This window comes from Ovis canadensis, chromosome 21 (assembly GCF_042477335.2).
Source record: "Ovis canadensis isolate MfBH-ARS-UI-01 breed Bighorn chromosome 21, ARS-UI_OviCan_v2, whole genome shotgun sequence".
NCBI lineage: Eukaryota > Metazoa > Chordata > Mammalia > Artiodactyla > Bovidae > Ovis > Ovis canadensis.
Window position 1 is genome coordinate 56,377,715 of NC_091265.1, and position 25,158 is coordinate 56,402,872.

Sequence of the window (25,158 nt, forward strand, 5' to 3'; positions counted from 1 at the left end):
GCACCCGCCCTCCCTAGAGGCTCCCTCCACCCCTGCTGGCCCCAGCCCAGGAGGGAGGCTCCCAAGACGGTGTGTCCAGCTCCCCTGTCCGCGTCATTTCCCTTGGCAAACATGCCCAGAGCTCCTGTCTCCTGGAGGCCCCACCTGTTTGTTCAGGCTCAGCAGGAATACAGGTGCCCTTTAGATAAGAGACTGACCAGGTGAGTTTGGGACCAGTGTCCACGCAGCCCTGTCCACTAGAAATTTGGCCAGTACAACTGAAAACCGAAGTTTTTCTTTTGATTGGCATAATTTAGATTTAAATGGCCACCTACTGGATGGGGCAACTCTACACCACTTTGCTCCCCAATCTCCACCCTCCTCTCACTCTGAAGACTGCACTTTGATTAGGCTCTCACCTGGGGTCAGAGGAAGACAGGGTCCCACTGAAAAGCCCCTGGCTCTGACGGTTCCACTCCAGGCCCCTGTCTACACCCTGACTCTGAGTGGACCCCCCGGGAAGCTGGGCTCTCTGGCCCAGCGGCTGAGTGATGAGCCAGTCTCTGTCTAGCAAGGATTCAGGAAGCCTGCCCGGGGACCAGACTGGAATGTCCCATGAGAAAGAGAGGTGGGGGCAGGCAGCGAGGAAGGGACTGTGTGGTGGGGAGCATGGGGCTCATGACGGGCTACGGTAGAACAGCTTCGAGGCTACCAGAGCCACAGACTCAGAGGCACACACAGGCTGGACCCAAGCCATGGCCCTCGGAATGGACCAGCCACCAGCACCCACAGTTGGCTACGACAGGCAGACAGGACATGCATGGAGTATGCCAGGCCCTGGAGGGAAGACACCAGGACCCAACAGCAGGGTGTGTGAACACACACACATACACACACACACACAAACACACACAAGCACGACAGACACCCAGGCAACGGAGAGGAATGGCATGGGCAACCAGGCAGATCGACCAGAGTAGCAAGATGACGCCCACGCAGCGCTGTGCACACTTAGATTCTGAGAGGACACACATTCGGGGAGGCCTGGGCATGCCAAGGGGTGTGTGTGAACTGGGACACACTGAAACAGAAAAAGCAGGGAGCAGTTTCGGGGACAGACGCCACGAGAGTCGGACGCACGGTGCACCTGCTGTGAGAACCCGGCCTTGTTCAGACAACACAGAAAACGCCCCACCCGAGCCGGGACACGCGGGGCACCCTCCCAGAGGCGGGGCCACAGCAGAGCACACGCACGCATGCACGCATCACACAGACACACACACACGGACACGTGCTCACGCAGACAGGCACGGGGAGGAAGAGGAGACTGAAATAGCTGGAGAGGTAAAGTCAGGTTAAAAATAGAGTGGGAGAGGAGGAGGGAGCCGAGATTGACTGCTGAAGGTATGAGAAAGTCGGTTATTCTGGCCACACCACAGCATCAGCACAGCTGCCAAGCAGCCTAGGAAAAGATGGTCAGCGCCACTGAAGCTATCGGAGGTCACAGGACAGAGAGAGACAGAGAGACGGGGCACAGAGGCAGAGGGAGAGGCGGAGGGGCCCGGCCCAGGGCCATCCCTGTGAGGAGCAGACGGGAGGAAGGAGACAGGGAGGGAGGGAGAGAAGCCGAGAAAGGTTAGTTGGACACGAGTGAAGAGGCTGCGGGGTGGACAAGGGGACAAGGAGTGAGGCGGCCGGGAGGAGAGGCAGAGAGGAGGCGGGGACACACACCGGGACGGAGGAAGCATGGTGGCTTCGGAGCCGGGGGCAGCGATGGGGTGGCCAGGTCCCGCCCTGCCCCCCACCCCACTGTGGGGGTGGGGCCATGGTGGAAACCATTTGGATCCCGAGGAGCAACGGTGAGAAGGATGGACAGGGCACGAGGCATGCGTGGGTGCAGGGCAGTGGGTGAGGTGGGCCGGGCGAGCAGGGCGTGGGAGCCAGGGGCAGCCGTGGCCTCCTTCCCTCCCCCTCTCGGGCCCAGGAGCCGTCTGCATCTCTCGGGGCTCCAGCGCTGAGGCCTAGGGGTCTGGGGGGTCCTGGATGGGTGGGGCTTCAGGACCACCAAGAACTGTGGGAGTGAGGGGCAGTGACTTGCTAAATGCACCTTGCTTGGGACCTGGAGTGGCCACGCCTCCTCCTAGGGCTCTTGTTTCCTGGGAACCTGCGGCTAACAGACCTGGGGGGCTGGATGCTCTCCCCAACAACAGCCAAGGGCCACCCATCTGCTACCCTGGAGACACCCGGCCAAGGGGTCAGCTGGGTGGAGAAGGGGGCACTGGGACCACAGGGCGAACCCTGGACGTGGAGGCAGAAGCTGAGGAGGAAAGGAACAGCTGACCCAAGCTCACCATTACACGGTCCGTGCAGCCAGGAGCCCAGAGGGGTGGACCCCAAAGTGCCCGGTGCCCGGAGGGTGATGCCAATGCCAAGCTTGGGGGAGGGGAGAGTGCCGGGCAGGAAGCACCCTAGCAGTGGCTCATCACCCGAGAAAGACCCCAACAGCCATGAGAAATGAGCTTCCGGGATGGAGTAGGCATGACTGGGTGGGAATGGCCTGGGTCCACTCAGAAAGTCAGGCTGGGTGCGGGCGAGGGCGCAGGGCCCCCACCTCCACACCCACCTTTCCCAGAAAGGCAGGGGACGACTGATGCAATGATCAGAAGGGATGAGTGTGTTAAAATATGGAGTGAGACCTGAGTGGCAAGGAGGTAAAAATAGGCGGTGGGTGAAAATGGAGCCAGTTAATTAACACATGGGTGATATGAAATCTCGTTTCCAGCCTGCATCTGCTCCCTCACGCTTCACACCTTTGTCGGCCAGGAGCTCGGACTCTTAGCAAGGCTTTCAGAGGGCTTCAGCTCCTGCGGGCCCCTAGCCCTCTCCCCCACCGCCCTCTGGCCTGTGGGAGCTGGGACTCCGGTGGTTCCAGTGGCCTGGAGGTGGCAGACTCGGCTCCTCCCGCATCCCAGGACCTGGGCTCGGCTGTGGCACCATTTGTGCCCGTGAGCGGAAGAGCTGGTCCCATGCTCCCCTCCCACTCTCTGGTCACTTGCGGCTTTGCCCACCAGACATGCAACTGTGAACTTGGGATGGGAAGAACATGGGAGAGTTGGGTTTCCAGAAGCCACTGCAGAGACAGGCAAGTCGGCTAACTCGGCCTGTCCTCCCCTCCTGCACAGGCCCCCAGCAGCAGCCTGGGACAGTCCCTTCTGCACCTTCCGGGCTCTTAGTGAGTGAGGGTCAGGTCCCTGCCTCTCGGACAGGCTCTGACCCGTGCCTCAACCCGAGGGGCTGCTCCCTCGCTAGAGGCTTGGCATGTCCGAGCTGGAAGGGGTCACCCTGTCCAACCCCTCACTTGACAGACGAGGAAGCAGAGGCCCAGAGAAGGGCTGTGACTTGCCCAACGTCTCAAAACCAGAGCTAGAAGGAGGCGGCCTGGCTGTGAGGCCGCACAACTCTCCTGTAGGCCTTTGGGCTGATGAAAAGTACAACCCGATCAAGGGGATGGGTCCTCCTCCCGCGATTATAGGTATGTACCTGACCCAGCCCAAGGCAAGGGGGGAGGCGGTGGCCAGACCAGGAGCAGGGTCATCCCACCTTAGTGATGCTGCCTGAACCCTGGGTCCCTTGACCTTTGCCCGTCCCCTTCCCCATGAGAGTGCTCAGCTCCCTCCTTGAGATGCGAGTGTCAGATGATGCTCCCTTTGGCTCCTGATGACCAGGGCGACGGATGGTTAAATGCCCAGCCCTCTGCTCAGCCCATGCTGGGGGCCACACGGGCTACTCCTGAAGGCCAGCTGCTGGGCTCCCAGTGACAGAGGGCCCGACCAGCCCCTGCCACCTGCTCTCATCCCCCACCCACTCCTGTTCCCTCCTCCTGGTACCTCAGGCTCAGGGGGGGCTGCCTTTCTGGTTCTTTCTGATCCCTGGGCCTTTCTTAGGCCCCAGACCTTCCCTTCCAGGGCCTCCTCTTCCATCAGCCCTGAGCAGCCGGTCACATCTCTGCAGGGGTGGTGTGTGTGTGTGTGTGATCATCACCCCAGGGGGACCTCCAGGCAAAAGGGAGGTTGAGGTGGCGGGGATGAGGGGAAACAGGCTAACGCCCCCTCCCTAACATCCCGGCCGCCCACCAACCACCGGAGAAACTGGGATTTCTGGGTCGGGTGGGACAGAAATGAAAGATGAGGGGGCAGCAGAGGGGAGCCAAGCAGGAAGATGGGGCCGAAATGCTGGCTTGCTCCGGGCGAGGGCAGGCAGGCCCGGGGAGCAGGCTTGATCCAGAATGGTCCCAGGACAGCCACACTGGCCTCAGGCCCAAGGGACACCACCAGCATGGCCGGTGTGAGGGCGCCGGCTGGGGAGGGGTCGTCCTCCCGCTCCAGCATCCGCAGAAGGTGCCGCTGCCTCGTCCAGCAGCCGGGGGTCGAGGCTGGCAGCCTCTCCACGCCTCCTTCTCTGCCACGGCCGCCGCAGGCCCTCGCCTGTGCTCGTACCTCTTGTCCCCCTGAGCGTTCTGGTTCTGCTGGGTTCCTGGGTTTTGCAGGTCAGGGATATTGGCAAAGTCATCCTGTTCCGAAAGCCCTAAGACCAAGGATAGCACCACCATCCGGCCTTCCCTGCCCGGGGGGCGGGGTGGGCAGCCCACCAGCGGGGGGGGGAGAGGAGGAGGAGGCCCCGCAGGGTGGCGGGGGGCAGGGAGGGGGAGGAGAGAGAGACAGAGACAAAGAGAGAGAAGAAAACAGCGTAAGAAACTGGGCCTGCAGAAGAGAAACCAAACTTCAGCACTGTCAACAGTTGTAGAGCAGAGGAGGGGAGAAGGCGGGTGGCGGGGCGGTGGGGAAGGGAGGGGAACGGAGTGGAGGTGTCTGCAGCCTGAGACCCAGCTCGCCACCAGGGAGGGGCTGGGCAGAGGCATGTGGCTGGGATGCCCCCAAGAAAACCCGCGGGGAAGGCTAGGAGGAGTGGAGCCCGGGCCCGGGAACATGGTCCATATCCAAGGTTCATTCATCTCTGGCTGAACAAAGGCCAGAGGCTACTCAGACCATCTGGGCCCCTGGGAGAAGAGGGGGGAGGCCCTCTGCTGCCATCTTGCTTGGGGACCCTGTGGGCAGGGGTTTGGGCTTCCAGGCAGGAAGTCGTTAGAAAGCTTGGAAACCCAGAGGACGCTGCATCCAGTGAAGTCCCTCATCAAGACATCCCTGGGTCCTGGTCGCCAGGAGGCAGGTCTGGGGGGCTCCCTCCCAGGTCCTTAGAGACTCTGCCCATTGGAGGAGAACGTTAGACTCTTCTGGCACGTGGTGGACTGGCCATCCTGCGCCTTCTCCTGGGTCCCCCTTCCTGGAGATCTGGGGAATAGCCCCCAAGGCTCTGGGGTCCAGTTCAGGGGCCTTTCCTTGGAGAATCAGTCCAGAAGGCGCCAAGGGGCAAAGAGAGAGAGAGAGACAAGACAGAAAGTGCAGGAAGCTGGCAAGGTCTGTAGAGGGCCTGGCAGGACTCGAGGGACCTGTGTCCACAGTCAGGGTGGTCTGGAGGACTCCTGCCCTGAGGAAGTCTCGGTTCAGATGGCCCAGGAATCATCACGTGGGCAGCAGCGTGGGGCCAGAGGTCAAGGGGTGATGTCTTCCAGGCCAGCTTCTCTCAGAGAACCGCTGGGCGGTTGTGGGGCTGCTTGCCCTTTCCAGGGGTGAAAAGCGCCCCTCTAGGCCATCGCAGTTTGTGGGTGTTTTCTGGGTGCTTGGCTGAGCTCCCCCAGCTTTGGCTTCTCAACTGAATACACGGAGAGCAATTCTCAGAAGTGGCAAGCATACCACCAAGGGAAAGATAGCCAGCCTGATGGGACGTCCCAGAGGGTGGGACTCCTGGGCCAGGAGGTCTCCCGCTTCAACCACCGTCCAAGAGCACGAAGAGGTTGGACTCCTTGGAGAGTTCCTGGAGAGGTCGTCAAAAAGGCGAGTGAGAAATGACGACAGAGGGGAAGGAGCGGGGGTCTCAGAAAATGGGGGAAGGCCGTGGGGTCCGGAGCCAGTGGATGCTGACTTCTCTGTCTTTGCATCTTCGTCCTGGACACGGCTGCTCCAGGCTGACACCTTGCACCGGCATCTAACTTCCCGAAAGAACGCCCCCTTTCCTCAGGACTAATCCTCGTTTTTCCTTTGTTCCCTGCCCACCGGTACTGTTTCACAGTTGGTAAAATTCCATTTGACTGCCTGGAAGCTGGTTGTGCTGGGGGAAGTCAAACCCAACGAAAACAACATGTTTTTCCCTGGTTAATGCATTTTTCAGATACTCCTTTTGCTCTTCTTAAAAACAAAACGGCTGCTCTGCACAAGTTCCTGATTTGTCATTCTCCATGGTATCGCAGGCCGCAGGGGCACGAGTGAAGGGCAAGAGGAAGGGGAGAAGCTGGCGGTGTTGAGGGGGGTGGTCACATCCTGCAAGCAGGAGGAATGCCTTCTCCCTGCAAGAGGGAGTGGGATTTGGGGGGCCCTGGTTAGCCTTCTCACCCTGACTCTCTGTGTGGGCCCCCAGCATTTGTGGTGAGAGAAGGATGTCAGAAGCATGCCAGCTGAACTGTGAGAGGGGTCAGGGGCTGGCAAGCTACAGCTGGTGGCCTGTTTTGTGCAGCCCACAAGCTAAGAATGGTTTGCACATTTTAAAAATATTGTTTTGTTTTTTTTTTAATGTGATCGAGACCATGTGTCCCTCAGAGCCTAAATTATTTATAAATCTGGTCCTTTAGAGAAAAAGTTTGCAGACCCCTGCTGTGAGGGACTACAGGTGGAGGAGGTGGGGGACTGGGGTGAACTCTGGGGCTGGCCTGCCAGTGAGGGGCGCAAACAGCGCAGCGGGCAGAAGAAACGCTGATGCTGCATGAGAGTGATGCTCATCGAATCCTGGCCGGCTAGAGAGGGGGTGGGCAGGGGACGGGGTACCAGAGGCCTTCCTGAGGCTGGCTGCTTTCTTCCTGGAGCCTGGGCATGGCCCTTGCTCCCACGTGACAGCTACAGAATGGGAGGCAGGGTGATGGCTGTGCAGATGGCCGCCTGCAGTTAGGAGGAACAGAAGGGTGCAGGGTTCCCACCGGCTCTCCGTTCTGCTCAAGCCATGGCAGAACCGATTCCCATCACTCTTCCAATCCACGCCAGTGCCACAGCATCCGCCCCAGGACAAACCGCCCTTCTGCAGGCCAGGAGGCTCTGTCGGCTATCTTGTCTCAGGCTGGCGTCCAGCTGAATTCCTGACGATCCTTGGGTGGGGAAGAGCCCCACCAGATGCGCTACCTAGTTTGGCCAAGTAGTCACAGGCGGCATGGCACCTTCCTGCCTGGCCAGGGCCAAGGGTATGGGAAGCTGGTGCAGGGGGTGTCTTCCGTTGGGCTGCCCCTCCCAGGGGTAGCACTCCTGACCGCCTTTCGGGCTGGGGTCTCAGCTGGAGGCACGAGCTCTGAAGGATGCTCAGAATCCTCACATTTTGCCAGTGAGCCGGGCCTTCACCTTGGCCTTCCCCTTCCTCCTCCCTTTCTCCTCTCCCAGGCTTAGTGTGCTGGTCTCCTGCTCCATGAAAAGTGCTCCCAGGAAAAGACCTGGGTGTTGAGAATAATCCCCAGAGCCTGGAAGGAAGGTCATGTTAGGCCAGAGGAAGGAGGTGATGTCACAGACTGAAGCCCAGGCCGGCCCCGGGCTCGGAGAGTGAGTGTAGATGCCCAGAGGGACACTGGGCAGAGGGCACCCTGGGTGGGGCCCTGCCAGTGTGGGAGGGGCAAGTGGGCACCCGGCAGGAGGGGGGTGAGGGACACACCCAGCGGAGGGGAATGGTTAAGGCCAGACACGCCGGGATGTTGTTACCTCTCTGACCTGTGCACTTCGAAAAAGCCTCTGATTCAGAGACGTTTTCTAAAGCTTTGGGGGATCGTTTTGAGGTTTGTCCTCAGGGAATGAGCGGGTCATGGCGGGAGCCAGGGAGGGAAGTGGAGGGCAGGTGGCTATGGAAGGTCATCAGAGGGACAGAGGACAGGGCCCCGGGCAGGGACAGGGGAAGCGGGAGGGAGGGAGGGAGGAAGTGCAGGGCCGGAAGGTGAGCAGAGTCGGGTTACAGGGACAGGAGGAGGTGAGGCCTGGGCCCTGGAGTGAAGGAGACCAGGTTTAGGAGGAGAGGAGGAGAGAGGCGACAGGGAGGCCAGGAGAGCCGGGCCTGGCCAGAAGGGGAGAGACAGATCTGGGGACCTCAGTAGCATCCCCTAAGTGTCTCCACTGGCTTTGGGGGGCATCGGGGGAAGGGGCTGGGGTCCTCAGGGGGTGGCTCAGATACAAGTCCTTCCATGGGAAGGGGGGAGCTTCAGGGACGAGCCACAAGCCACAAGAGGCTGGGGAGAGGGTGCCCGAGTCTGCCAGCCGGGCACCTTGCCTCGGAGATGGAGGGCTAAGCATGGTTCAGAGTCAGCCGCTCCAAAGGAGACAGGGAGGAAAAGAGGCTGGGTCAGGGAGGTGGGAGCCGGGCCGCTCAAGCAGGGCACTTACAGGAAGGATTTCATGTCCAAGCCTCGGTTTCGAATCTGCCCCACCACGTGGTCCCAGCTGCCTGGGTTGGACCGGCTGCGGCCGCCGGCCGGCCGGTACTTGGAGCCGGCCGAGGAGCCCTGCCGTGCCTGGCCCCGGCCGTGGGCCCGGGGGTTGGGGCCTGGCACTGAGGCCGCGTGGGCCTGCAGCTGGCCCAGGCTCTGGCTGGTGGTGGGCTGGCTGGGCTGCCGGCCCCGCTGGTGCTGGCTCAGCGGCTGCTGCAGGCTCTGCTGCCGCGTCAGGGTGCGGGGTCGCTGGCATTTCGGCTCTCCCGTGGAGCTGGGGATAGATTCAAGGGTAGTGGCCGTGGACAGGGTGGAGTCCTCGAAACTTGGGGCGGGTGGAGGAGAGGAGAGAAAGGAGAAGCAGGTGAAGGGATCACAGTGGAGGAGAAAGACACCTAGGGCCAGGACGAGGAGGCCCCAGTGCCAGGCGCGCTCTGCCGGAATACCTCGCCGGGCCTCCATCCGGGCTGTCACCGCTGCCGTCGCCACCACCAACTCACCCAGGAGGCCACCGCCAGGCCCCGCGCCCACCCAGAGGCCCCCAGGGCAGCCCGCCCAGCCCCTCACCCAGGCCCTGGCTCAGCTAGTGCCCGATACCTCCTGTCTGAGCCGGCCTCTGTGCTGGTCTGAGCGGGCCGCAGAGTTGCGCCACTGGCCGCGTGGTGAAGGCGGGTCCCAGGGCCCTGTGGCTGCCTGTCCTGCTGGAGCTGGAGGGGGTGGAGGGAGCTGGGCCACCCCCTCCCGCCATCTCATGGGGGACCCCAAGAAAGTCCGCCTCTGTGCTCTAAGTGCTACAGGCCTCTGGAGACGCCAGGAAATCCAGGCCAGCGTGGAGCTGGCCTAGTAACATGTGGTGAGTCAGGAGCAGCCAACAGTTGTCCTGCTTTGTCCTCGGAGGCTGGGGCGTGTCCTGGCCTCCGGGGCCTCTGCCCTCTGGCCGGTGCTCCCTCAGGGTTCGGGCTGTGGCACGGAGAACCCTTCTGGGGTTCCTTGTTTCCGCGGCTTAGTTTCCTTTCCCAGTATCTTGGGAATGACTCCCAGTTGGAGGAGGGGACTCAGGAAACCACTTGGCCGGCTGCTTGGCAGAACTCAGATTACCCAAGTTCTGACAAAGAACAGGGTAATTATCCTGTCCTCTATGCATCTGCAATAGGGCACCTGCCTCACGGGCCAAAAGCATCTCTGAAACACATAGGGAACAGGACATGGCTCATCAGCGGCAGTCTGGGATCAGAGAGACTCAGGGTTCAGGCCCCATCTCTGCTGCTTCCTCACTGAGGGACTTTTGGAAAAGGAGGCGACCTCTCAGTTTACTCATCTGTAAAATGGGGTAAAAATTCCGAGCTGCCTCCATCACAGTGTTGCCATGGGGAACTAATGAGGTCAGGCCCAGGGAAATATGCTACTAGTCCTTGCTCCCTTGCCAGGGGAAGCTACAGATGTCTCAGGAAATGGAGGCAGAAGGAGGTCTCAGAGACCACTGGCCTCCTCTGGTAATCTGTCTGCTTTGTCTCCTGGCCAGAGCTTTCAGCACCTGCTGAAAAGGGGGCCTACCCACTGCTTTGTCTCCTGGCCAGAGCCTCAGGGGGCCTACCTTCCTCATCTTCTGTCCCTTCCCTCCATCTTCCATTCAGTCATCCAGGGCAGGGGTTGGCAAATTATGGCATGTGGGCCAAATATGGTTCGCCACTTGTTTTCATAAATAAAGTTTTACTGGAATGCAACCACTGGCATTCATTTACATGTTGTCTATGGCAGCTTTGGGGCTGAGTACCTGACTTGCAAAGCCTATTTCCTATCAGATCTCTTAGAGAGATAGCTTGCCACCTCCTGGTCTGGGGCCACAAGGCAGATGGGACACCCCCCTCCTCCGCCCGAGCTGCCCTAGGGAGGCCCCGGGGCCCCTGGAGCCACCTTCACCACGACCAGACAGCCTGGCTCACCCCCTGAGCCCACCCTGGGAACCAAAAGGACAACAGTTAGGCTGCCCCTGTGGGCTGAGAGAGAGAAAGCGAGAAGAGGGAGAGCAAAAGAGGGACAGAAAGTCAGAGAAGAATAAAGAGAGAAAGTAAGAAAGAAAAGAAGAGAGAGAAAGAGAGAAAGAGAGAAAGGACAGAAAGGAAGGAAGGAAGAGAAAAGCAAAATATGGCTTCAGCTGGGGTCTTGGCAGGGGTGGCAGCCTTGCCTGGCTCAGGCCTGGCATCGGGGCAACCCTCAGGGGCAGGCCCTGGCCTGGCTGGCCTGGTGGGCTCACACTCCCCGGGCGCAGGCTGAGGAGCGGGGAGGCCAGCACCGGGGCGGCCACCTCCTCCTGCTCCTCTCTGACCTCATTTTGGTTTTCTATCACATCCAGAATTAGTCCAATTTACAAGCTCTCAGTCACAGGGAAACTAAAATTGGTTTCTCCAGGTCTGGAGCCAGCGGAAGGCATGGAGGCCTCAGCCAGCCCAGAGTCTGTGGCTGGAGTAACTCGGTGAGGGTGGGGCGCTGGGCCTGGCTCTCTGAAGGACAGCGGGGCTTCCCTCTGGGGCCTTCCTGAGGCTCCACGTCAGGGGGCACATCGGCTGGCGCTCCTTCAGGCCGATGAGCAAACGAGGTCTCAGTGTGGTGGTCCTCAGCGGTCCCATTGGCGGGAACCACAGGTTTGCTGAAGAGAACCGCCCTGGCCACCAAGAAGGGGTCAGGGCTGTTGGCCTTGTAAGTGAGAGGCTCCTGCATTAGCTGGGAATGAGGCAGTTCTAAAAGCCGAAAATGGAACCTACGTCCCAGTAGGTGAGAACGGTCATAGTTCAAAGGATTTAGAGCTTGGGAGGCTTAGCTGTGGGGAAATGGAAGGTTCTAAGAGCCAAGATGAGAAAAAGGCTGCCCCGTGGGGGGAGGAAGGAACTTAATATCTGCAGAGAATAGAGGCTCACCCTATGCCTGTTGCTCCCAGGGAGGGACTAGACTGACTGTTTGGCCAGCTCAGAAGTTATTAAAAGGGAAACGGCTCTTCTGTCTGACATCCAGACCACCCTCGTCAGAAAAGTTAGCTGGGGGCTCAACAACCCAACCTCCAAGAACATCCAGTCCCAATAGCTGAGAGCGGGACAGGTCACCGACCAAGACCGGGACCATGGGGATGAGCCAACGGGGACCTCCCAGCTGCTCACAGCGGGCCCAAGGAACAGATGGTGTCATGATGCAAGCAAGACTGGGACAAGCCAATGGAGTCACCTGATGGTCAAGATGAAATGGCTCGACCTCTGGGTCTAGGGCTTTGTGCTGGTTGCAAGAGGGAAGGCCCGGTGGCAGATGAGCGGCAGAAAGCAGGCTGAGGCTGGGCCAGCTCCCCAGGGATGGCTGGTCCAGTGGCTAACAGCTGTGGCCTGGTGCCCATGGAGGTCGAGATGGGGCAGCCAGTCAAAGAGGATGGGATGACCTAAGGACTGAAATGAAGCTGCCCTGGGGGCATAAAATGAAATGACCTGGTCACTGGCAAAGAGAGAAACGGATGGGGGTGGCAACTGGAGGCTGAGATGCACGGTGCTGAGTCAGTCGTGCCGGGTGGCAAGGGCGATGAGAGTTTTGTGACGGGATGGGATGAGCCAGGGGCCGAGGACGGCACCTCTGGGGGCAGCAGCGGGCATGCCAGGGGTCCCGCTGTCCACACTGGCAGGGGGCGGGGTGTGAGAGGGCAGGCCTGAGCTCACGGCTCCGGCGGCCGTGGGGCCATCACTCACTTGGACAAGTTGAGCTTCCCGGCGGCCAGGTGGCTCTGCACCGTCCGCCAGCGGCCTCTCCCCGCCGCCTTGCCACCGCTGCCCGGCTCGCTGGGGGCAGCCCCGCCGCTTCTCAAGGCGTCCTCTCCGGGTGGCGGCGCCGCTGCCGGCTTCTCCCCCAGCCGGCCTTCCCGCTCCACCGCCAGCCCCGCTGCGGCGGCCACTTTGGCGCCCGCCAGGAGGGTGCCACTGGATGTACCATGAGGCAGCCGGGCCAGAGGGGCAACCGGGGGTGGCGGTGGGGGAGAGGGCAGGCCACACGTGGGGGTGGGGGCGGGGTGGGGTCAGAGGAGGAGAAACAACGACAGATAAAAGGAAGAAAGAGGCAGTGAGAGAGGAGGAGGACAGAGAGACGGACAGACAAGAGACAGAGAGAGAGAGAGAGAGAGAGAGACGTCAGCACTGCAAGTGGGTCACCAGCGGAGCCTGCAGAGAGGAGAGAGGGGCCGGGGCGGGCTGGGGGTCGGAGAACAACGCACCACGACAACGGAGGGGGGCCCCTCCCCACCGCCTGGGGCCGGGGCGGCGGGGGTGGGGGAGGGCAGCCACCTCCAAGTCTATCCCACAGGACAACGAAGGGTTAACGACGGAGGAAGAGCGGGCTGTCCAGGCCAGGAGGCCCCAAGGCAGGGAGAGAGAGAAAGCCGTGTTAGTCAGAGTTCATCACCACCACCACCATCACCGCCACCACCTCCACGAGAGACCACCGACCACCAACCGGAGCAGCCAGGGCAGCAGCACACAGCAGGGAGGAAAAAGCGAGCCACACCGAGAGGGGGGTCCAAAAAAAACCAAACGGGCAACCCCATCCTGACTGCTCAGAGGGCGTGGGGGCCGTGGGGACCAGCTGGGGGGCCGGGTGTGGCTGCGGCGTGGGGTGGGGGCGCTCCTGGTGGCTGGCCCTGGGGGAGGGGGCGGGAGAGGGGTAGGCAGGCGAGGGTGGGGGGCAGGAGGGGTTGCTCGTCTCCATGGCTGGCCTGCCCATGGGCTGCATGGGTCGGGGGAGGGCCCGGGAGGGGGAGGGGGGGCGTGCGAGGGTACTGGGTACATATGATCAAACCAGGTAAAGTCACTCACTTGAGGGACAGTCGTGGGTCGCCATAAGGGGCGTAGGGTGAAATGTTTAGAATAAACTCCTTGGGAGGGTAGGAGCTCCATTTCTGTTGCACTGTGCTCTCATTGTTATTCCAAAAGTCTCTGTCTAGATCACTGGAGGGGCAGAGAGAGAGGGGAGAAAACAGGGAGATACAGGAAGAAACAAGAACCGCCCAAGTCCCGTGTGGGCAGAGGGGCCGGGCTCCTGGGGGGCACTGAGGGTGGGGCAGGCCGGGGTCGGCGCCTGCGGGAGGAAGAGAGGCAGGTGGCCCGGGCACACGCCCACACGTGTGCGCGCGCACACACACACACACACGCACACATGCTCCAGGGCGGGAGAGGTCGGTGAAAGGAGGCGAGCTGCAGGTGGGCAGACTGGAGCCTTGCACCCCGGAAGCTGGTGGGAGAGAGAAAGATGGTAAGAGGGGAGGTGGTGGGGGGAAGAGGGGCCGGGACGCAGCCTGGGGTGGGATGGTGATGGTATGGGGACGGGGAGGAGGACGGGGCGTGCTGGTTTCTGGCTGGAAATGTCTGGGAGGTAGATCAGACCCTGCTGCCTACCCACTAGGTGCCCCCTTTCCTGGCCTCGGTCTCCCTGCCTGTCAACCTGGAAGGCTGGCTGCAAGCACTGAGCCATAAGACTCGAAATTCCCCGCCCTTCCATCTGCTTAAGGGAGCCACTCTGGGGACAGGCCCCTCTCCTGGCTGGTCTCTCACCCTCCCACTGGCTCCAGGTCCCCCTGGCCTCCTTTGCTCTCTCCCTGCCTCAGGAAAGTCTCGGATACAGCCTTCACAGGAGACTGTCCCAATGTCAGCTGAACCGAAGGCACCCTCTGCTTACTGCAAAAGTGGTAGTTGGGTCAGCCCAGAAAAGGGTATGAGCAGGGTCAGCAGGGGCCGGGGCAGATCCAGCCTCTGCCCTTGGCGTGTACTTGGCCTATCCCTGTCCCTTTCCAAAGTGGAGCTGCTGGGTCTGGAGGGGACCGCGTGCCCGCCTCCCCACCCCCTCCCGCCCTGTGACACGCCCTACAGAAGAAGCAGGTATGCTCGAAGCCCAGAGAAGGTGGGGGTCTCCCTTGGGGGTGGGCAGCAGAAGCTTCGGCAGGAGGCATGGCCTGGAAAACCTGGGAGTCGAAGGCCAGCGGTTCCACCAGCTCGTCGGGTTCCTGGGAACCTCCCCAAGAGCCGAACTGGAGCACAGGGGGAGAAGGGCAACCCCCAGGCCAAAGGAACGTTCCAGAAAGGAGTCATGTCTGAGCCCTCAGGAAGGCATCAACAGCAAGGGGCTTGGGGGTGTGTGTCAGGGGTGGGCATGGTATGTGCTTAGGCCATGCCACTGCTCAAGGCCAAGGTGAGGGCCCTGCTGGGTGGGGGGCACCGTCAGGAGGCACAGCCCCTGAGGATAGAGGAAACATGTTCTCGGGGGACCTGCTTCTCCCTCCAGCCAGCCCCAGCATTTGACCTCAACCTTGGTTCTCAGCCTCAGACTGGGGAACAAAGGAGAAAAAGAGGAAGCGGAGCTGAGATGTCTCCCCAAGCCAGAAGGAGACAGTGCCCCGGGCCTGAGGGTGGGCAGGGTCCCTTTGGGCCTCCCTGGTGTGGACAGTCTCTGCCAGAGTGTGCCTTGGAAATGTCTCACAAGGGATTCTGTACTCAGTCAGGGTCCAAGGCCCAAGCCCTGAGCCAGCTCAAGGGGACAGGGGGAGCCAGGGGTGGGAGAAGCAAGGGAGGCCACTGGAAGGGAACCCGAGTGGTGGTAGGGGGCTCCCCAGGGAGGTTCCCTCCCCAGAAGACCCTATTCCCTACTCTGCTGGAGACATGCTCTGGCCCCCTGCCCTAGCGTAACAGAGCAATGGAGCAGCTGGAAGGCTTTTGTTTCTCTGTCCCCTCCAGATCTCCAAAATCGAGGGTCCTGGAGAGAAAGACCACCCAGGGTCATCACTGCCAGGCTGGCCTCCTTGGCTGTGTTCCAAGGAGCCCCACGGTCCCTCGGGTTGTGTGCGGTAGTACCAGAAAAGAGGCTCTTCATTAAAGAAGTTTACAAAACACTGATTCCTTTACTGCGGGGCTTCTCAGAGCCTTTAACGTACCCATGCATATTAGTGTTTCCCAGACTTAGTTGGTTACGGACCCCTGGATCCATGGGATCACTATCAATCTTTTATGGGGGCACGAGTGCTCTGAGGAACACAGTTTGAGAAACACTATTCACAGTTTGAAAAACAGCTATTAAACGTTGCAGCTTCTCGGAATCCTTTAAAACATGATCCTTTGGGAGGAGGTCCCAAGCCCATGCAGCGATTGTGCAGCAGGTAAACCCTGCTTCCTGCTGCCCCACTGGCTCTGTGTGTGTGTGTGTGTGTGTGTGTGTGTGTGTGTGTGTGTGTCTGTGTCTGTGTGTGTTAGTCGCTCAGTCCTGTCTGACTCTTTGTGACTCCATGTAGCCTGCCAGATTCCTCTGCCCACGGAAATCTCCAGGCAAGAATACTGAAATGGGTTGCTACTCCCTTCTCCAGGGGATCTTCCCAACCCAGGGATCGAACCCAGATCTCCCACATTGCAGGCAGATTCTTTACCGTTGGAGCCACCAGGGAAGCCCACTGGCTTGGGCCCAGGTAAAAGCCAAAGGCTAGGGACCTCGGGGCATGCAGCCAAGACAGGTGGCTTCCTTCGCCTGGGGTTGAGGGTCTGATACCTGTGGACCCTGTCCTAGCCCACAGAGCCTGCTGCCCACTCTCCCCGCTATTGGAATCCCATCTCCTCTCATGGCCCGGACTGTCTGGCACACACACACCCTTATCCAGGAAGGTGATGGTCACCTGGCAGAGACAGGCCCCTGGCCCAGACCGTGGCTACAGAGGCGACTGGAGTCGGGCCGGGAGGCTGCACAGGAGCTGGGTTGGCCCCCTGCTCCCCCACGTGGTCCCTCTCCTCCTTCTGAAAGCCTGGGGCCTGGGCTCTGCAACAGCCCCTGAGACCTGCCAGCTCTCAGCTTTGAAGACTGGAGAGTGTGCAACCAAACCCAGCTTCAAAGGCTCCCGGCAGCCTCCTCCTGAGCCTCCTCCCCACCCCCAACCTCGGCCTGGCCCACCCCTCCACTTACCCGCTCCCGCACAGACACACACCCACAGCTTCTGTGAAGGCCCCAAACAGGGTCAGAGCAAGAGATGAAAAAAGAGGAGGGGGGCCCGAGGAAGGGCAGGGAAGGAGCCCTCAGGAGCAGGGCAGAGGGGGAGGGAAGGAGGGTAGGAGGGAGAGAGGAAGATGGACCAGGGGGAGGGCAGGATGGGAGGTGTGGGCAGGAGCAGTGGGGCCTTGAGTTGGGCAGGGGGTGCTGGGGAAGGCCCCGCTTCCAGGCAGAACCCTTGGCTGGCAGGCTCGGCCCTGGCAGGCTAAGATGGAAGGGTGCCCAGCAGTCTCTTAGCGAAGGCCGGGGCTAGGCAGAGAGGAAGGGGCCAATCCATTGGGCCAGAGGGCAGAAAGCCCTCTAGAAAGAGGCCTCTCCCCTCACCCAGTTCCTAGAGTACCCAGCGGCGGGGTTGGGAGCTTATCCCAATGTCTCCCAGTGACTCTAAGGAGTGGTCTGCGGGGCAAGGCAGACCTGCCTACTTGAAGAGGGCTCACAGAGCCAAACGGGGAAACTGGCAGACTCAGGGCAGCAAGACGTGCAGTGGGGACCGGGTGTGACCAGGGAGACCTCCCCCATCGCTCTGCTTTCAAGAGCCGCCCAGCACTGGGTTCTGTTGGGGTGCCCAGGGTTCTCCTTCCAGGTGACCCTCAGAACATGGGTGGGGTCTGAGCCCCCTCCACCCCACCCCCAGAGAGGGGCTCCCCAGCTGGGGGAGGAGCTTGGAGATGCAGGGGAGCCAGGCAGGGCTGGGGGACCACCTGTGTGATGTGCAGGTTGATGGAGCACCCAGGACCCGGGTTGAGGGAGGAGGCAGACCATGCTGGGAGTGAGGGCAGCCAGAGAGAGGGCTGGGGGCCCCGGAGCCTCGCGAGGGTTCTGGGAGGCACGGGCAGAGAAGGCGGGGTCCTAGAGTCACTCTGAGGTGCTGGCAGGGCGTATATGGGGGTGCGGGGCGGAGAGAGCACAGCACCCAGGGTAAGGAGGAAGCTGTGTGTGACCACACCCGGGGGGGCTCCTCCCACCTGGACTGCCTGCGTGCCCCACCCCAGACTCGAAGCCTGGCACCTACTTGATGGCCTTCTTCTCACTGCGCCCACGCCCTGAGTCTGGCGTGCCCACCGTCTCCAAGGAGTTCTTGTAGCGTTTGCCCTGTGGAGACAGCACTGGGGTCAGTCCTGGGAGACAGGGCCTGGACTCTCCCTGCCTCCCCAGAGCAAGGTTCCAGCAGGTAGGGGAGTGGATGTGAACCCAGCCTCAGCGGCAAGGGCCAGGGCCAATGTGTGAGAGTGCCACCAGCCAGGGGTGCCGGCCCCCACCCATCCCTGCTCCCCAGCTGGCAGTTCCTAGGCCCCATGCCCCGCCCCGTTGACCTGCACCGCATCCCTGACCCCTGGGGACGAGGCCCCTCCCGCCTGCCTGTCTCCTGGGGCTCTGGCTCGGCTCCCAGAAACATATCTCCCTCTGCCATGGACAGACGGCTCTCAGGCGCCTGGCCACGTCACGCAGGCCACGTCACTGCCCCCAGATGGTGGGGGTGGCATCCTGCAGGGCAAGGTTGGCAGTGGCCAGTGACGTGAGTGGCGGGGGCGGGGAGAGGGCCCGGGCCTAGTCCTGCCAGGGCTGTGTCCCTTACCGTCTGGGGGGTCCTTGAGGCGCTTCTGCTCTGGGCCCGCGAGGCAGGGCAGGGCTTGAGGACCCACCGCTGTAGGAAGGAAGCAGGGCCGCCCACGGACTCTGGGGCTGGGGGCAGCCAGGCTCAGCCCCCTAGAGGTCCTCAACGCATGAGTGGAGGGACGGGCCAGGCAGGATGATGGGCATGGGGTGGGCACGCCGGGTCCCCTGGCTGGAGCAAGGGCCACGGCTGCAGCGGTGACCGGGCCTGCTGCTGGGAAGGTGAGCACCATTCACCTTCTCGGTTTGGGTTTCTAAATTTAGCTCCTGCAGAGCCCGGCACCATTAACATTCCTGGCGGCCACCGAGCGTCCTCACGCGCACCCAGGGGCCACGGGCCTGGGCGGGGAAGGGGGGGTGCAGGGGCTGGGGCTGTCACCCACTGGGCACTGGCCTGCCCCTGCCCAGAGGAGTTGGGACGGGGGCACACACACACGTGCACACACGCACGCACACACACACACTCACACACACACACAAACCGGCATACATTTCCCCAACATCCCGTCATGTGCGCCAAGACCATAGCCACAACAGTCAATTATTCCATTCTCCCTAAAGCAAAATAAAAGCCGCACAGCCGTGTTCCCCGACGCTCCTGCCAGCTGCAGCCCCTTCCCGGGACTGGAGCTGCCTGTTTAGGGACAACAGCGGAGCTTGCAGGGAGAGGGGTGGGGGTGGGGAGAAGGCCCTCATGCTGCCCCCCACACCCCTGTGCCTTGGGGGCACCAGGGTCCTGTCCCAGCAGTGCCCCACACTCCCCCTGTCACCCCGCTCACGTCCCTTGCCCTCTCCAGCCTCCCTTCCTCCTTTCTGAAATGGTGCGGCATCCCTGGATGAGCCCTCATCCCTCACCCTTCAAGGTTCTCATCATGGCTTTAATACTTCTCTTTACCTACTTCAGCTCCTACCCCTGGGAATGTAGCCCCCAGTGGCAGGGACTGTATGGGCTCTGGTACCCCACCCACTCTGGCATCCCAGCCTCAGGCTGATGCCCTGAGCCAGAACCCAAAGAGTGAAAAAAAAAACAAACCCCACCAGAGCTGCTGGATCCCTTGGGTCCACAAAAGCTGCCCTCTCACAGCTCAGCTCTGGTCCCTCCCATCATCACCCAGAAGTTCAAGCCCCAAACAATTCCTAGTTCCACCTGGGAAGATGGGGAGCCTGGAGCACCTCTGTGGTGGCCCAGGGCCCTTCATGGGCAGGACCCTCTGTCAGGAGCCCCAGCCCTGTGGTTTTCCAGCTGTTCAGGCAGCCTGGGGCAGGGAGCATCTGCTGGCAGTCCCTACCCTACCCCTCATCCCTTCTCCTTTTTCTTCCTGGTCTTCAGGGAACTTGCTCTGTCCAGCACCCTCTTCCAAGACTGGTCCATTGCCCCTGCCCCAAGCCCAGGCATTTGGCTCACCCAGGGTGTTCTGGAAGCTTCTGCCTGCCCCTCTTCCTGCCACAGCTCAGGGAAGCTTCCCCTCCAGCTGCAACGATCCTTTTGCAGAGGAGCTGGGGCATATGGGGGATAGGAACCGAGGCAGGACTTGCTTTAGGGGTCAGGGGGAAGTAAATGGGGCAAAGAGAGGAACCCCAGCTGGGGTCCTGGAGACACTGCTGCTGACAAGTGCTCAGTTGTGGCCCATTCTTGCGACCCCAAGGACTCCTGCTCACCAGGCTCCTCTATCCATGGGATTTCCCAAGCAAGAATACTAGAGTGGGTTGCCATTTCCTTCTCCAGGGGATCTTCCCGACCCAGGGATCAAATCTGGGTCTCTTGGCGTCTGCTGCATTGGCAGGTGGATTCTTTACCACTAACGCCATTTAAGAAGCCTCCCCACTGGAGAATTAGGTGGCTCTAAAGGAGCCTGATCCCCCCAGCCTGCTTAGTAGGGAGGGGGTTGGCCAGGCTGATCCGGAAAAAGCCAGCTGGAGATTAAGGAAGTTATTAATGTTTGGAAATGGGATCTGGGCTGTCAGGTATCACGTCACTGCTGCTGAGGGGACAGGCAGGCAAGGAGAGCCCAGCAACTGTTGGGGGGGGGGGTTGCATTTGAAAGCCCCTTCCATGGAAGATGGAGACAATCTGGACAAAAAGCTCCCTGGCTTCTGAGACCCAGGTGGAGGGGCAGGGGGGAAGGGGTGGCAGGACTGGGGGGTCCTGGCCAAAGTAACGTTCTAGCAGCAGCTCAGAGGATTAAGTCAAAGAGGGACACGTGGTGCCGGTCTGGTCTGGACCCCGGAGGAAGCTCCTGGCTGGAGGCTGGGAGGAGGGGCTGGGCCAAGGAAGGTTCTGCAGCTCTACGCTTCCCAAGGCACTTCCTGCAGTGACAGCCCCCCACCTGCTACAAAAGCTGTCATCTCTGAACTCCTATCCCCAGGTGAGTGGGGGTGAGGCCCTCAACAAACACAGAGATACGCACGCACACACAGACACACACAGACACACACACTGCAGCACTTACATGGGGATGTGATGAGATGATCCACATTCCACCGTGCAGGGTGGAACACACACACACATGCACACAGCACTAATGTCCTCAAAACTGACACCCCCAGCACAAAACAGCCCCCATTCAAGGTCACCAGAAGCGCCTGTTCACACAACAGTCCCCTGCCTTCAAATACAGACAGACGGGCAGCCTAAGGGGCCCTGCAACCAGACGCACGGGGCTGCAGTGCAGGCCCAGCCCCTCCCAGGCCTCCGAGGACACTGGCGCACACAGGCACGTGGCCAAGCCCCCTCCTCCACTTCCCCTGAAATTCTGAGACAGACACAGAGGCAGGAAATCCAGGAACAATGCAGGGCAGCCAGGCTGGCACCTGCTCACAAGGAGTGGGCCCAAGTCACACACACATACTCGCACACTCTTGCGCGTGGGGCCGGGTTGGCCTTCTCCCTGGCTCCTCCCCAGGGAACAGGGCTGCCTGAAACTGCACATCCTGGGATGAAGAAGAACACTCCCATCCCCCAGACTTGCCTTTCCTGAAGGGAGCATGGTGGCTTCTTGGGTCTGCCCCTTCTCCTCATTAGGACTGAGGCATGGAGCTCCCACCTACACGGTACCCATGCCCTCCCCGCCCCTCGCCCCTCCCTGCCCCTCGCCCTTCTGTGATCGGGCAGGGAGAAAAATGTGGCACTCTGCCCTCGCTCCCATCATTCTCGATCTGGGGCATGGAAGGTGTCTGCCAGGGACCCTTCTTCACCGAAGCCTCAGGAACGCCCCACACCTGGGACACCTCTGGGCCCACCTCCGGGGGTGCCCCCTGCAGTCCTCAAAGACCCCGCAGCACTTCTAAACTGGGGCAGCAGAAGGGGGAATAGGGGGCGGCCTCAAGGGCAGCCACCCTTGGGGAGCTGCGGGGGTGCAGGAGGGTGATTCAAGCTGACTCCTCCTCCCGGCGCCCTCCGGTGATGAATGTCCCTCCTGACAGTCTCTTTACTTATTGATGGCCTAATCCTGCTCGTTAATTTCCCAGCCCTCGTTAAAAATGAAAAGAAGCCGTTTGTGCCTGTACAAACCCCGGAGAACCAGGATGGATGGGAGGGCGCAGGGGGAGGGGGCGGGGCGGGCGGAGCCTCCTCATTGGACAGGAGGCCCTGCTCGGCCACGCCCAGCCCTGGGTGGTGGCGGGAACGCGCGGGCTGTGGGGAGGGGGCGCGCGGCGCTGGGTGGGAGGGGGGTTCTCCATTCTCAGTCTGCGCGTGTGTGCCTGCGGTCCTTTCTGCGGGAAGTGCGGCGTGTGTGCGCATAGTCACGAGTGTGCGAATGCCCGTGAGACCCCTGTCTGTCCACCAGTGTGTGCCTAGGTGTGTGGCTCTGGGTGTGCACACAGACATGTGGGACCAAGCCCCAGCAAACACAGGGCGCCCGGTGTGAATTTCCACGGAAGTGTGCCTGGCTCTGTGGGCAGGTGGGTCGTGGGCGCGCGCGCTTGAGAGCGTTCACGAGCCTGTCATCGAGGAGGGCGGGGTGCAGGGCCAGGCCGCGTCCCCCCGGGGGCCCTTAGGAGCCTCACCAGTTTGCGCTGACACCAGTGGCAGAGGCCGCAGAGGACGACAGTGACGCTAAGGCTGACGGTGATGATGGCAGAGACCAGCAGGACATCGCGGGTGGGCGCCCCTGGAGACGACATGCACAGGTCAGACCCTCACTGGCCAAAGCCAGCCATTCTCCCGCAGCCCAGAGCCCCGCCCCAGAACAGCCACCCAACCCACACTGGGAGCTGTGCGCCCCGAGTTCTACACTCAGCTCTGCCCTGCGGGCTCACCTTGGGCGGTCTCTTCCCCTCTCTGCACCTCCCTTTCCTTATCTGTAAAATGGGAGCCTCTGGTAGGTCTTTCCCAGTCCCTGCATGGGGTACTCCCCATCCTCCAAACTTCATGCCCGGCAAGGGAGAGGTCAAGTGTGCCCCTGGCGTACCCAGACCTCACTGGGCTTTCTGTGCTGTGCCGTGCTTAGTTGCTCAGTTGAGTCGACTCCTTGTGACTCCACAGACTGTAGCCCGCCAGTCTTCTCTGTCCATAGGATTCTCCAGGCAAGAATACTGGAGTGGGTTGCCATGCCCTCCTCCAGGGGATCTTCCCAACCCAGGGAAGGAACCCAGGTCTCCTGCATTGCAGGAGGATTCTTTACTGTCTGAGCCACCAGGGAAGCCCCCACTGGGCTTTCAAGTACCTCTTAAAGAGCTTCTGCCAAGAATGCTTCCACTCCCCCGCCCCCACCCCATACACATACTCTGAGCCACAACTCCAGCCTCATTTGCCAAAAGGGTTAGTTCCCACAGCCCCTCTGAGGCCATGTGCCCTATGGGCCCTCACAGACCCTCCTCAAATGCTGGCCACACGTGTAATCAAAGAGGGAATCTGGAACCCCCTGAGCAGTCCTCATCCCCTTTAGCTCAGCTTTTCTTGGGCTGGAAGCCCACCCAACTGACCTCTGCATGCCCTGTCCTCCCCTGCCCTAGTCCTTGAGCTCACCTCCCGTCCTTCCCCGCACCCACCTCCCTCCCAGCTCAGCCTCGCCTTGGTTGCTCACAGTGCCCCTGAGTGCTCCTGGCAGGGGTGGGTGGGGAAGGGTGCTTCCGTCCTAACAGCCCAGGGGCCCTAAACTTCCAGGGTGGGAACCTTGACGGACATGCCCTGGGAGGCAAAGCCCAGGTTTCTGTGCAAATCCCACTGCTTGCTAGCTATGCGGCTTTAGTCACCTAACCGCTGGGCTTTCTCCCCCTGTCAATGTGGATTAGCCCTCCTCCCTCCCTCCTCCCAGGTGGTTGTGAACACCAGCTCCAACCTACATGTAAGGAAGGAGAAAGTTGACCGGAGATTATCATGTGGGGGAGTGAGTCGACAGAGACCGGCACCGATCACACGTGCTCTGTAAATATGTGTGCGCCCGGATGGATCTTCAAGTCAAGGAGACGCTGTTTATTTACAGAGGAGCCTGCGTGGGCTTTTTGGTTTCAGCGATGGTGGTAATTAAGAGTCGACAATATCTGTCTGCTCCTGGTTCCTGCGGTTTTAGCTTCTGGGCACCTGGTCCCTGTTGCTTCGCTGTGGGGCCTCATGGAGGAGGGCCCAGCGATCAGCCCCAGCACTCAGGGCCCTCGGGCTGCCTCCCACCACAACTCCAGCGCTCTGGGCAGCCGGTCCCGTTGTCTGGTCTCCTCAGAATCCCGCTTGGGCTCCACCCCTCCCATCCCAACGTCTGGAGTCTGCAAGCTGTGGGAAAAGGCCACTCTTGTGGGGCCCTTCCCTGTCCACCTGCCAGGCCATCTACGCTTCCTCCTGTCCTGAGTCCCCGGCCTCGGCCCCTAGAAAGCCACTGCACCCAGCTCACTGTCAACCTCAGAGTCCACAGCATCCAGGGGCTCTGGCCTGGACAGCCTGCAGACACCGGGAAGTGGTCCTGCCCTTTGTTCCCTCCAGCAGAGGGAGCACAGCTCTGCTGAGGCTGGGGGGGCCTCTTGTATCATGGTTCTCAGGCGAGATGGGAGGCTTCCATCTTGAACCTTCAGGCTCCAGGGGGTGCGGAGGGACCATAATACCATAGGGCCCCAGACTCAGGCCTGTGGTCAAGAGACGTGGGACACAGCTTCTGGGAATGGGGCCAGCGCTCTTTCCAGCTCTCTCCATGGGAGTTGCCCCTGCCTCCATGGAGAGAGTCTGGGGGTGGGATGCTGTGTGGGCTGGGAGAACAGACATTCCTTTACTGAACTCACTTTTAAATAAATTCCCTTCTTGGGCTGAGCTTTCTTCAACCACTGTCTATTAAGAGCCAACCCTGAGGCCCAGGGGACAGGTGAGAATTCAGCTAATTGTTCTTAGGACGGCTGGTGTCCTAGAACCGGGGAGTGGCAGATAGACACCCAGGCTGAAGCTCAAGACTCCAGAAGACCCAAGAACAGACTCAGGTGTGAGTACAGTCTTTGCCTCTTAATAGCTGTGTGGCCTTGAACAAGTGTCTTAACCGCTCAGTGTCTGCATTTTCTCCACAAAGTGAAAATAGGGGATATCCCTGGTGGTCCAGTGGTTAAGACTCTGAGCTTCCACCACAGGGGCACAGATTTGATCCCTGGTTGGGGAACTAAGATCCTGCATGCCGAGCAGCATGGTCAAAAGAATAAAATAAAATAATTAATCCCCCCGCCACCACATTAAAAAAAATAAAGTGAAGATAATAATGGCACCCACTCATGGAGTTGTTGTGGAAAATACCAGGGACAGAGGAGCCTGGTGGGCTGCCATCTATGGGGTCGTGAAGAGTCAGACACGACTGAGCGACTTCACTTTCACTTTTCACTTTCATGCATTGGAGAAGGAAATGGCAACCCACTCCAGTGTTCTTGCCTGGAGAATCCCAGGGATGGGGGAGCGTGGTGGGCTGCTGTCTATGGGGTCGCACAGAGTCAGACTTGACTGAAGCGACTCAGCAGCAGCAGCAGATACAGATTGGGCTCCCATGATGGCT

The 25,158-nt window shown here is 60.7% G+C and overlaps 1 protein-coding gene and 1 long non-coding RNA gene across 5 annotated transcripts in view; one reads left to right on the forward strand and one right to left on the reverse strand.

The window, feature by feature from the left end:
- The window catches only part of SYT7 (synaptotagmin 7), a 35,941-nt gene extending 13,602 nt beyond the window's left edge, over window positions 1-22,339 (reverse strand). The window contains exons 1-6 of one of the 4 annotated variants that reach the window (XM_069566671.1): window positions 22,208-22,339; window positions 17,598-17,677; window positions 13,381-13,512; window positions 12,265-12,492; window positions 8,499-8,867; window positions 4,476-4,598 (exon numbers count right to left, since the gene is read on the reverse strand). In XM_069566671.1, the coding sequence (XP_069422772.1) occupies window positions 4,476-4,598; window positions 8,499-8,867; window positions 12,265-12,492; window positions 13,381-13,512; window positions 17,598-17,677; window positions 22,208-22,324 (1,049 nt within the window). In that variant the 5' untranslated portion in view covers window positions 22,325-22,339. The remainder of the gene's footprint in view (window positions 1-4,475; window positions 4,599-8,498; window positions 8,868-12,264; window positions 12,493-13,380; window positions 13,513-17,597; window positions 17,678-22,207) is intronic. The other 3 variants (XM_069566668.1, XM_069566669.1, XM_069566670.1) reach the window with 3 other exon arrangements.
- LOC138427320 (uncharacterized) lies at window positions 13,703-24,448 on the forward strand. Its single transcript, XR_011251948.1, has 3 exons — window positions 13,703-13,816; window positions 22,227-22,330; window positions 23,458-24,448. It is a non-coding gene; the product is annotated as an uncharacterized lncRNA (long non-coding RNA).
- The last annotated feature ends 710 nt before the right edge of the window (window positions 24,449-25,158 follow it).